Source organism: Humulus lupulus, chromosome X, assembly GCF_963169125.1.
Source record: "Humulus lupulus chromosome X, drHumLupu1.1, whole genome shotgun sequence".
NCBI classification, from domain to species: Eukaryota; Viridiplantae; Streptophyta; class Magnoliopsida; order Rosales; family Cannabaceae; genus Humulus; species Humulus lupulus.
Window position 1 is genome coordinate 73765301 of NC_084802.1, and position 12722 is coordinate 73778022.

The 12722-nt window shown below is 35.0% G+C and overlaps 1 protein-coding gene across 1 annotated transcript; it reads left to right on the top strand.

Annotated features, from left to right (window-relative positions):
* Nucleotides 1-700: 700 nt before the first annotated feature.
* On the top strand, nt 701-11902 carry LOC133805954 (DEAD-box ATP-dependent RNA helicase 52A-like). Its single transcript, XM_062244099.1, has 9 exons — nt 701-949; nt 8197-8498; nt 8616-8643; nt 9306-9380; nt 9750-9911; nt 10121-10201; nt 10832-11344; nt 11690-11764; nt 11870-11902. The coding sequence occupies exons 1-7, from the start codon at nt 701-703 to the stop codon at nt 10946-10948; spliced, it is 1014 nt and encodes a 337-aa protein (XP_062100083.1). The 3' UTR covers nt 10949-11344; nt 11690-11764; nt 11870-11902.
* The last annotated feature ends 820 nt before the right edge of the window (nt 11903-12722 follow it).

Consider the following 12722-nt stretch of genomic DNA (forward strand, 5'->3'; position numbering starts at 1 on the left):
CAAATCCTTTGGTCAAGAAGCTTGTAATCTTTCCTAGGATCGCTATGCCTCGATCCTCGCTTGATTCTGACTCCTAGAACTCAAGATATCTTTGAAAACGCTTCGAACGGTAAAAATGAGCTAACGGGGAAGAACGAGAGGTTTTCTAAAGTACGTTCTATCTGACAAGCTACTTCAAGCTTAAGTAACCTCAAATAAAACCTAGTGCTTGGGACCCAAAAACACTCCCGGGGATATTATAGTCAAAACTTCCAGAATTTCACCCTGATCTCAATAACTCCCAATTATCATGAAATAACATTCTCATAATTCAATATCCCAATAAAAGACCCTCGTTATGTCAAAACCGCTAATTCATAATATAAGATCGTCTCATGCTGAATAGCTTGAATATATCTCCATAATAAGGGAATCTCATACACATATCACATTATGCACCCAAATACTCAAATATGCCCTCAATGGGCCAAATTATCAAAACATCATAATATTCAAATGTGGACTCACATGCATGCATATAACACATATTATAATATAGTTCACATAAACATGCATATATTCATTTAATGGCATAATTAAGTAGTTATGGCCCTCCCAGCCTACTTATCCATCCACCAAACTGGAACTGGCAGGTACCCCACTCATGATCTGGAACTGGCAGCGGTGGTATTCACACTGAAGGTATGGAGGCATTACCTGTATGGAGAGAAGTGTGAAATATACATTGACCATATGGAGAGAAGTATTTCTTTACTCAAAAGGATTTGAACATCCACCAAAGACATTAGCTGGAGTTGGTAAAGGACTACGATTGTCAGATTTTGCACCATCTAGGAAAGGCCAACATGGTGGCCGACGCACTGAGTCGGAGGGCCTGGAGCAGTTGTTCAGTTCAACACAAATATCAGAAAAGCTAGATGAAGAGATGACGAGAACGGGAATTGAACTGGTAGTTGGTTAGCTAGCCAACATTACTCTTTAGTCCACACTCCTTCAGAGAATCACAGAAGCGTAGAAGGAGGATCCTCAGTTCCGGAAACACAGGGAGAATGTCTTAGCTGGATTGGCTAGAGACTTTTATATTTTAGAGGTAGATTTGTTAAGATATACAAAATTAGATTTGTGTTCCAATGGATTCTGGTATTAGGCGAGAGATTCTGGATGAGTCTCATACCACTCCTTATTCTCTACATCCAGGTACGAAGAAGATGCAGCAAGATCTAAAGACTCTGTATTGGTGACCACGAATGAAGAAGGACATGGTGGACTATGTGGCCAAGTGTTTAGCCTGTCAGCAGGTGAAGGCTAAACACCAAAGGCCAGCAGGGTTGCTGCAACATTTAGGGATTCTAGAGTGGAAGTGGGAAGATATTGCCATGGACTTCGTGGTTGGACTGCAAAGAGTAGTGAGGCACCATGATTCTTTGTGGGTGATTATTGATAGGTACACCAAATAAACCAACTTTTTGCCTATTAGTACAAATTATACAGTGGAGCAGTATGCTGAGTTATACGTGAAGGAGATTGTGCGTCTCTATAAACATGGAGTCAAACAAGCTTCTAGATCTTGGAATCTTAGATTTGATGGCACAAGTAAAACATTTGGTTGTTGAACAAAATGTTGATGAACCTTGTGTCTATAAACAAATCAAAGATGGTATAGTAGTATTCCTCGTTCTTTACGTTGATGATATATTACTGATTAGAAATGACGTAACATCATTATCAAGGGTAAAGAACTGGTTAGCTGAACAAATCCAAATGTAAGATTTAGGAGAAGCCAACTATGTTATGGGCATTAAGATTCTTAGAGATAGACAGAACAAAACTTAGGCACTGTCTCAAGCAACTCATATTGATAAGGTGCTAGAACGCTTTAATAAGCAAAAATCCAAAAAGGGTGATATGCCAATCCATTCTGAAGTATTCCTTTCCAAGGAACAGTGTCCCAAAACACCTCAGGAAAAGGAAGACAGGAGACAGTATCCCTATGCCTCAACAGTAGGCAGTCTGATGTACGCCATGTTATGTACAAGACCTGACATTTGTTATGCAGTAGGGATAGTTAGCTGTTATCAATCCAATCCTGGACTGAGTCATTGGATTGCAGTGAAGAATATTCTCAAGTATCTTAGAAATACTAGAGATTATATGCTTGTATATTCAGGTGGAGACCTGAACCCCATTGGTTGCACTGATTCTGATTTTAAATCAGACAGAGATAGTCAAAAATTGACTTCTGGATCAGTGTTTATTGTTGAAGGAGGAGCATTAGTCTGGAGAAGCATTAAGCAAACAAGCATTGTAGACTCCACCATGGAATCCGAGTATATAGCGGCTTGTGAAGTAGCTAAGGAGGCTCTGTGACTCAAAAGGTTCTACTCCAATCAGAAAGTTGTTCCAGAAGTGGAGAAACTACTTATTCTTTACTGTGACAACAGTGGAGCAATGGCTAATTCTAAAGAACCAAGAAGCCACAAGAGGGGAAAGCATATAGAGCGCAAGTACCACTTAGTCAGAGAAATCGTACATAGAGGAGATGTGTCCATTCTGAAGTCGTATCAGAACACATACTGGCAGACCCGTTCACGAAGACGCTTCCTGCAAAGCAATTTGAGGGTCGTGTATGAAATAAAGGATTGAGAGAAATGCCTCACTTGCTTTAAGTACAAGTGGGAGATTGTTAGGAGTGTGTCCTAAAAGCATGTAAAAGACATTTTTTTTTCTGTGAATAAATAAATACAATGATTTATTATTATTGTTATATTTAGATTGTTAAATTATTGTTTGAATAATTTTGTAAATATCAGAAAAATTACATATTCATTATTAAGGATGTGATCTTGTATTAGTACGAGAGAATTAAGATCACATGAATGAATAAAAATAGTCAACAACAACAAATTAAAGTTATGGAATTCTTTAATTCGAGTTGTAAGTACGGTTTACTGAGTATCATAATGATACAAATAATCTAGATTCAGATTATTGATGTGGTAAGACATCTCGGTAAAGGTGCTTTATATAATATGATTATATATGATATGGACAGATATGAATTAAAATCTTTATCCAAAAACCATTTAACAATAAAAACTTGTAATTCATATCATAACTGATTATCATTTATAGATCAACCTATATCCTGAGTGTTCATGAACTCGTATTCGTGTTTATTAAATCTTTTGATTCATTCGTTAAGGTCTCTTTATAGAATGAGGCTAATCACTTTTGTTTTGGAGATTTAATATCATGGATGGCTGGGAACATGTATCAACAATAAGGAATATAATCTTTCCTAACGGATCGTATATTAGTTCCCTTAAGGGTTAATTCTGTAACGGAATGATTTTGAGCTGAAATCTATAATTAGATTATAGATTAATTATTCACTAGTGAATTAATGGTACTTAAGGAATAAGAAGTAAATTAGAAAGGTAAAATGGTAATTCTTCCATTCTAATTTATGAACTAATTAATTAGAGGGTTGAACTATTGTAAGATGGTTATATCAATGGACGACTTAAGATAAGATTTCTGTAAAAGTATATCTATAACATAAAGAGTACAATTCTGAATTTATAGTGGAGAAATATCATAATTAATAAATTAATTATTATAATTAAAGAGTTTAATTATTTAGTTTCAATTTATTGGAGCTTAATGTTATAGGCTCATGGTCCTGAAATGGCTCAAACAAACACTGACAAAGGTAAATACAAAAAATGGGCAAAAGGACTTATTAGATAAGTAAAATATTTTTCTATGCATCAAACATAATTATTGTATAATTATGTGTAAGTAATTAATTATTTGATTTAACAAAAATATAATTAATTTTGAATTAATTTATTTTTGGGATTTTTGGTATTTAAATAATAATAAAAATTGGGAAAAATCACATGCCATCCTTGGCATGTGGTACACGTGTAGCACAGTGCACAGTCACTGTGCTACACGCATAAGAGACTCTGAACAGTTTCTTGGTTCCACAATTTTAGTTATTTAAATATTAAATAAATAATGAGATATTCTAATATGATTAAAATATTATTATTTAAACAAAATCTGATAACTGATTAGTTATTTTCAAATTGTTTAAAATAACTAATATTTTAATTTAATATATTGGATATATTAAATATAGGATATCATTTTTTCAGAACGTAACTGTTTAGGGATAGAAAAATATCTTGAAATCTCTCTCAGAGAAAGAGAACAGTGATACAAACAAAAGTCACTGTTCTTCACAAAACCTAGGTCCAAATTTTAACAGATCTCATGTGTTGAGAACATCTGATAAATAGAGTTTGCCTATTGCTTTGTATAGCGTGCCCATACTCGTTCTTTGTGTGCTGAGAACATTTTGGAAGATCTTGGTGTGAGATCTCAAGGATTTTTGCCATACAAAAAGATAGCAGCAAGGAAGGACCTGAGGTAATTTTCTATTCATGTCTTTGATTCAATATATATGCATGTGAAGAAGTAGATCTAGAAATCTTGTGGGATTAAATTAACAATTTGATTGTTGTTCCGATGCGTATAATCTCTGATTTGATCAATAAATACCAACAGTGACGTCATGCACGAGCAGGAGCTTGGGGGGCAAATGTTGTACCCCAAAATAAATACAAACTGAATCACTCAACCTGGGGAACAGATGGAAGATAAGTGCATGGATAAAGTGTACAGGCAGATCATTTAGCTAACTCTGGTGTGAGCAGTTTGAGTCAAACTTGAGAGTACGACAACCAGATAATCTCCAAATCGCCTCTTGCGCCATGGCTAGATTTCCTTCTTGACGGAACTTGGCCTATGTCGGGTTAAGTAATTTCTCTGACATCCAGCTCGAAGGAAGTGTTCATCTCGTAGAAGCCCGATCATGACGCATAGTGAAGGATCCCAAAACATTAAGGGATTCTTGTACACTCATTAATGCCTCGATTTTATTACCCGAGATAACGGATGTAAATTTCATAGGCAATCATATCCCTATGTATATGGGAGAATATTTTGATTCATTATTTACCATATTTATGCACGCAGTTACCAAAAGTTGTCCAGGAAAACCCCTTATAAATATTAGGGGAATGGATAGAAAAAGAGATTGCTTCTTGAGATACAAAATCTGTGCTGAAATTGTAACTCATTTTCTAAAGGAGATTAATAAGGTTTCCTCGTGGACTAGGTGGATTTTAACCACTGAACCACGTTAAAGTGTGAGTGTTTGTGATATTTCTCATTTGTCTAATCATAGTTTAATAAGAAAGCCTAATATCTCTGTTGTCGGATTTCTTAATCTGTTGTTGGCGAAAAACTACGTCAACACTACTCTCCTCTCCTTCCTTTATATTATCCATATTTCCTCAACTCTCCATCCTCTCTAGTCTCCATCCATCATACCAAACATAGTGTTAGGGTTTAATGATAGTTCTTTAGAGTTATTGAGCTTTGATGAAGCTTTAATGGTGATTAATGGTGTAAAGGGATATAGGACTTAGAGTTTTATTTTTAATGCATGATTGTGCTTAGATTGTTTAGTATGATGACTAGAAATATGCTAAGAATTGATTTAAGGTCATTGAATGGTTGTTTTAAGATTTCAGAAGGAAGCTTGGGGAACAAGCTCTGAATGATTGTTATTGCATGAGACATGTTGTAATCTATACATTGTGGGTTGTGTGTGAGTTTATGGTATCTTGTTTGATTATGGGAGTTGTATGATCATAAAGAGGGATTGAAGATGAGAAAAACCCAAAAATAATCGTTGAAAACATATTTAATCTGAGAAAATTATGGTTGTTCAAAGTAGAGTCAGTCAGCAGATTTTGAACCAGCATTGCTGTGCCACGTATGAGCGCCATAGCGCTTTGATGCCACTAGGTTCTGAGTTTGAACAGCGTCGAAGTGCTCTAATGATAGTGCCGCAGCGCTAGGCCACGACATAGATCTTTTTAAGAGGTTTAAGGTCATTTTGAGGTCGTTTTAAGTGGGGTTCGTTGGGGATTTCCTCCCTGACTTCTTGTGGACTTTTAGAATTTTCTTTAGAAGACTTTAATGATTGATTGGGGTTTAGAAAGATTATGATTGATTGCATGATACATGGCTTGGGTTAAAAGAGTATAATAATATTTATTTACATGTGATGGTTTAGGGCTCGGTAAGACTACTAGAAGGAATGTGGTTATGGTCACTACTGAACTTGAAGTAAGAAGGGTGGACACCTACACACAGGGAATATGCTTGACGTACAAATAATAAGTGTTGATTAATTATGAATATGTGGTACTGTATTATGAGAAGTTATTGTCGTTACGTTACGCTTGTTATGTGATGATGCTTGTTATTGATTAACTAATGTGTTCATATACACGCAAAGAGTTGTCGCAAAGGCAGTGGGCTGTCGCGAGGAAGGTATTATATGTTTGATTTTGGTATTATGATTTCAACTATGATGTATTATTTAAGAGATATCATTACGTTATGGTAAGTTATAAATTATGTTATATAGTATGATACTACCTTATGTTTATGTTGGGTTTTGATGGTTGTGTCCTTCACATCTCTTCTTGCTGGGTGTTAGCTCACAGGTACTTTGTGTTTCAGGTAAAGGCAAGGAAGTTGTACCACATAAATAAGTTCGAGAGCTTTGGCAGATGGTGTACATGTTAGGATTTAATGACCTTAGGAGTCGGGCCTATTCAATGGATTTGGGTTTTAAATAAGAGTCATTTATAAGCTTTCTTAGTATTTTGAAGACTTGATTGACATGTGGTTTTAGTTAAGTTGTTTTATTTATTTTCTCTAAAATCATGAGATTCTAGAGTCTTTTTTCATTAAAAGGATTATTATTTTGGTGGTTATAAAACTAAAGGTTTTATTTTATTTATTTAACCTATCACAATCTTGTCTATATTTTTATGAAAATCATACACGTAATGATCTAAGTAATCAGGGCGTTACAATTGGTATCAGAGTCAAGGTTTTTAAATTTTCTATAGATCGTCCTAACATGTATATTCGCTCCCCCAAGACATGCTTGACTTATTGCCCTGTGAGTTTTCTATTTGGTTTCTTTTTTATTGCTTTATTTTTTATGTTTTGGGTTTACTAGAATGTTCAGAGTAATTAAAGATTATGGCTATGTTGTTTAGAGTTCCAAGGAGAGTGTGGAACAAGGCTCAATGAAGGACATTGGGAAAGAAGATTCAGAAAATAAGAAGGATGAAAACACGTGTTGATGTGAAGTGAAGTGTCAAAGATATGGTCGATCATTTTGTAAGGGTCAACAAGCACATACAGAATGTGGTTTTGCAATGGAGTAATACTGGATTGCGAAAGGAATTTTGATGTGTTGAAATCAACTATCCCATAACTGGAAGTGCAAGAGGACTTAGAATTCTTGTAAGGTGCCAACCTCTACTCGACTCTCATTGGCCACACGAAACTACTTTTTGAAGTCACATGAAAACTTGTCCTATGAGACTATCGAGTGCCTCCTAAACATGTCAAAGCACATTTTGGTTGCGTAAGTTAATGTTGTGGGGAATAGGACACAATGGAGATCGTACCCCACAGTGTGACCTTATATAAGGGTGTTAAATATGATGACATGGATACTGGGGTCTGTCGTCCCATCATATCATGCCTTGTTGGGTATTTTAAACACTAGCGGATAGGAAACTGCAACAATATGTCACTACTACAAAATAACCTTTACGGGACACTTTTTTAGGACACGCACATAAATGCAAGTCCTTAAAAATATTTATGAAGTTTTTAGGACACTCATTGAGAGTCCTGAAAAAACACAATTTAGTACTCGCAATGAGTGTCCTAAAAGAAAATGCGAGTCCTAAAAAAATATGGGCTATAAAAATAAGTGTTTTACTTAATATTTTTAAGGACTTGCTTTGGGAGTCCTTAATACTCTTTTAGGACTCGCAATGAGTGTCCTAAAAGAATTTGGGAGTCCTAAAAAATCTGGGCTAAAAAAAAATGTCTTACTTAATAATTTTAAGGACTTTCTTTGGGAGTCCTTAATACTTTTTTAAGGACTCGCTGGGAGTCCTAAAAAAGTATTAAAGACTCCCAAAGCAAGCCCTTAAATATTTTAAGTAAAACTCTCAAAAACAGCCATATATTTCGGGTTGTTCATATATACTTAAAAAACTATACACATTTGGGGTTTTATAGGGTTACATATACTCAAACCCACAGCAGCCACACGGTACTGAAGGAGATGAACGGCTGAACGGCATGACCAAGGCTGAAGGAGATGAGCGGCAGCAGGTGGTGCTCGACGACAGTGACGTTCCAGCATTCTCGGCGGCGTCGACGGCGGTTCCAGCACTCACGGCGGCGCACGGCTCCATCACTCACGGCGGCGTAGGTCTCGGCTCTAGCAGGCTCTCTGGCGGTGCAGGGTCTCAGCTCCGGCGGTGCAGGTTCTCGGCTCCGGCGGTGCTGGTTGCTCACGGTTCCAGCCGTGGGTTGAGGTATATATATTGCTTTTTTTTTTATTTGTTTGCTTATATAAATATATATATATTATAATTTCAGATATATATATATGATATATCAATCAAAATAATATATATATATATATATACTAGAGAGCTTGCTCAACAAATTGAGAAGGAGGTATTCTAGTTGATTTTTATATGGAGCAAACCAATGAGATATTTTGTAATCTGTGGTCCTAATTATTTTTGCCACTGGCACTCCATTGTACTCTATTAAATAATCAAATGCTGCTATGAATGAGATATTTATAATATGTGGTAATAAGTGGTTTGATAAATATAACTGCAGTTAAGCCTATTTAGAGTCATCTGATCTTAGATGGTAGTTGTAGTTGATTTTAAGATGGGAGCAAACCAATGACCTATTAATAAGATGTGGTAATAATTAGTTTTGGTACTTCATAGTAAACTATTAAATTATGCAATAATGAATGAGATAAGTGGTTTCGATAATTATAACTGCAATTGAATCTGTTTAGAGTCATCTTATTTTACATATAATTGTATAAGCCTGGGTGTGTATTCCTTTCCTCATTGCATCTTATGTGAGTAGAACTGTTTCAGGTGTCTCATTATGGTAGTTTCTATTTTCAAGTAGAATTCCTACTTTACATTTTGTAGATTCTATATGTTTCAGTTTTAAGCACCCTTTTCCGTTCGCCATTTGGATATTAATGTTATTGAACATGATATATATGTTCAAGATAATTGAGTATATTGTGTTGTCATTGTGTATTGATTCTGTGTCATAATAATGAGTTTCTGTTTTTTACTTTACAGGTTAAGGCTTTTAGCAAATCTCTCGAGTCATTTAAAACTGCAATTGTTGTTGGTGGAACTAATATATCTGACCAGGTGACTGATGTGGATTTATAGTTTTATTGTTTACTTAAGTTCTCCCCTGTGTGGTCAAAGGGAATATTGTTGGGTGGATTATGTTGATCTATATTGTTTATTTATTTATTTTTGACATTTCTCATATGTTGTGGTTATTTTCCTATAATTTAAATTTTATGTTCTAACTAATGAGTTATTAATTAAATATTTAATTGATATCTTATTCTTTATGGTAGGATGTGTACCCTTAATTTCAATTTTGACTTCTCTTTTATCTTAAGTCTAAAATACACCGTTCTTTGGGTGTATGGAATGTACTTTCTGTCCTCGTGAAAAAGCCCATATCAATATGTGTTTGACTGATTTCACTGCTGGATGCCAAAACAGAGGTCTGAGCTCCGTGCTGGAGTTGATATAGTTGTTGCTACTCCTGGGAGATTTATAGATCATTTGCAGCAAGGAAATAGTTCACTTTCAAGAGTTTCATTTGTTGTTCTAGATGAGGCTGACAGAATGCTTGACATGGGGTTTGAACCTCAGATAAGAGAGGTACGCTCCCTTCCTACCTCAAATATTTCTATTTTTCTCTTTTACTTGAGATTTTTTCTGTTCCATCTGTTTGTATGCTCCATCAAAGCCTGGCTATTCATGTCCCCCTTTCCCTGTTGCACAACCTATTTCTTTGTAAATTCAACAAATTATGGTAATTTATTTAGCTCTTTTGTTGAAGAAATTTTGAGTTCATCATACCATCTCAGGTGATGCGGAGTCTTCCTGAAAAGCATCAAACTTTGTTGTTTAGTGCTACCATGACTGTGGAGATTGAAGCACTAACTCAGGTTAGGACTTCTGTCTTGTGGTTTTCTTCACCGTATATATCAAAGTGTTTATTTATTTTTGGGTTGGTAAAAGCAGTGTGAAAGGATCTTAAATGTATACGAGTTGATAAATTTCGGTTAAGACAGTTAATGCCTGTAACATTCTAATTCCACACATTATCTATAAATTTCATTCTCACTCCTTCTAGAGAATGATTCTTCCTTGAGCTTCCTCGGGCTGTTCCACCTTGAAGTGAGGCTAGATACAATATTTTTAGAGTTTTCTTGTATGAATACTTTAATTGTTTGGATACATTTCATTGTTTTCCCAGAGAGTTTAATCATGGAAACCTTTGATTGAATGCTAATTGCAGTATTACATAACATTACATTGATTATCTTCATCAAGGTAATCATTACATTTTGTTTCTGTCATAGATAAGTTGACAAGTTGACGTGAATATTTAAATATTAATTCTGAAGCAAGGTCCTTTTGTAGAAGAATTCATCACATCTATTTTCTTCGCGCAGGTCTGAAATAGATTTGTTTTGTTAAGTTTCTATTAAGAAATTACTTTCCTCAACAACTCAGGGACATGAGTTTCATTTTCTTTCTCTTTGCTCTCGTTGACATCAAGAATATTATTTCAGGAATACTTATCTAGCCCTGTGCAAGTGAAGGTAGGAAAAGTTAGTAGCCCAACAGCAAATGTATGTCAAAATCTGGTGAAGGTTCCTAACAGTGAGAAGGTATGTATCCTTAAGTGAAATGATATATAAAATACACATATATGTGTATACGCACGCACGTACGTAACCGACGTTGACAAGCCAAAAAAGCCTCTCCCAAATTTCTTGTTATATTTCATTGAACATTCACGAAGTCCAAAGAAAGGCACCTTGTTACAATTTCTCCGGGTTGTGAGAAGTAGAGGAATGGTCGGGTCGAGGAAGGGCATACCTTCGTGGTTAACCGCGGCGGCAGCCACCAGGGTTGATTTCGAAGGAGGCGCCGAAACCATGTTCAAGGATGGTAGAAAACAACCTTCTTCTGCGGCGGTGGAACTTTCTGATGCCAATTTGGGTTTTGGAGAGAGGGCTTTGTCTGCTGCCGGTCCTTTTGTTCTCTCTGCTATCTTAGTTAACCCTCTTGATATCGCCAAGGTTTTTACATACTTTTGTCCTTTTTTCTTGTTTTTGTATGCATCTCAATTGCAATGCCCATTTTCCAATTTTCTTTGATTATTTGAAAAAACTATTGATTTGGGTATGTCAAAGAGTAATAAACTTCAGTTTTTTTTTTCTTTTCATTTGTGCCAATATTGTTGGAGACCAATTTGAGTAAACCTTATTTGTATAATTTTATTAGATTGCTATGGAAATGCAATGTCAAGCCATTGTTTGAGTTTAAAAGATTTGTGGATTTAGTGACTATTTTGATTCAATATTGTTGTTATTATGATGAAGATTTAAAAGGGTCTTATGCAATTTTGTTGCCTTTACCTCTAGACTCGGTTGCAAGCACAAGCTGCTGGAGTTCCTTATCAGGGGTTGTGCGGTAGTACATGTTTTGAAACAGCCACGGTATGTGTATTGCCTTTTTCTTATTATTTGTGTACTGTGTACATTAAGTTATTTACAATTTTTGAGATAAACTTCCATTTATTTTGTGCCTTTGATTGATGCTAGGTATTTCCAGCTCCAAAATATTCTACATAGGGTAATAATATAATTTCAAGTTTTAATATACAAAAAATTAAAATAACATAGGTAACTAGAATGTTTATAACAATAAAAATAATAAACCCAATGGCTATACAAATAAATAATATAGGGAACTAGAATGTTTAAAACACTAAAAATAATATAGGCTAATAATTTTCTATTTATAATATAGGGTAATAATATAATTTCAAGTTTTAATATACAAATAAATAATATAGGCTAATATTGATACTATTTGTTATTTTACAATTTTGAATGATAATTGTATTACTTTAGTGGAGTTTGAATATCTTAGATATTCATCCGTAGTGAAGTAGGTTCTGGGAATTCTGTGTGCTGCGATGATAACGGAAGATTGAGAACTTGCATGTCTTAGTGAAGTAGGTTCTGATAATTTTGTGTGCTGCGGTGATATATGGATGAAAACCTGTGTGCTGTTTGATTTGTTTGACATGTTGGTGTTGATTGTGACAGATGGCTAGGATAGTAAATTAAGGGATATGCTGCCCGATTTTCTATAGATATTTTTGTACTTAGTTTTGTGTGGAAATATGAAAATGACAACTGCCACAGTGATAAATTTGTGATCCGGATATTTAACATTTGACCGTCTAATTAGTAATTAAGTTGAATTTCAATTTTGCTACTAATCACAAAATTTGCTTAATACGAGCCTCAAAAGAGTCGATTTAGAGTACCTATGTATGACATGTTATTTGTGCTTTCGAGATTATAAGTGCAGGATAGGTCTTTCTAGAATTTAAATCAAAATCCTCATCTTTTGGCTCCCAAAAGAGTTAGTGATGTGAGTGGTGTG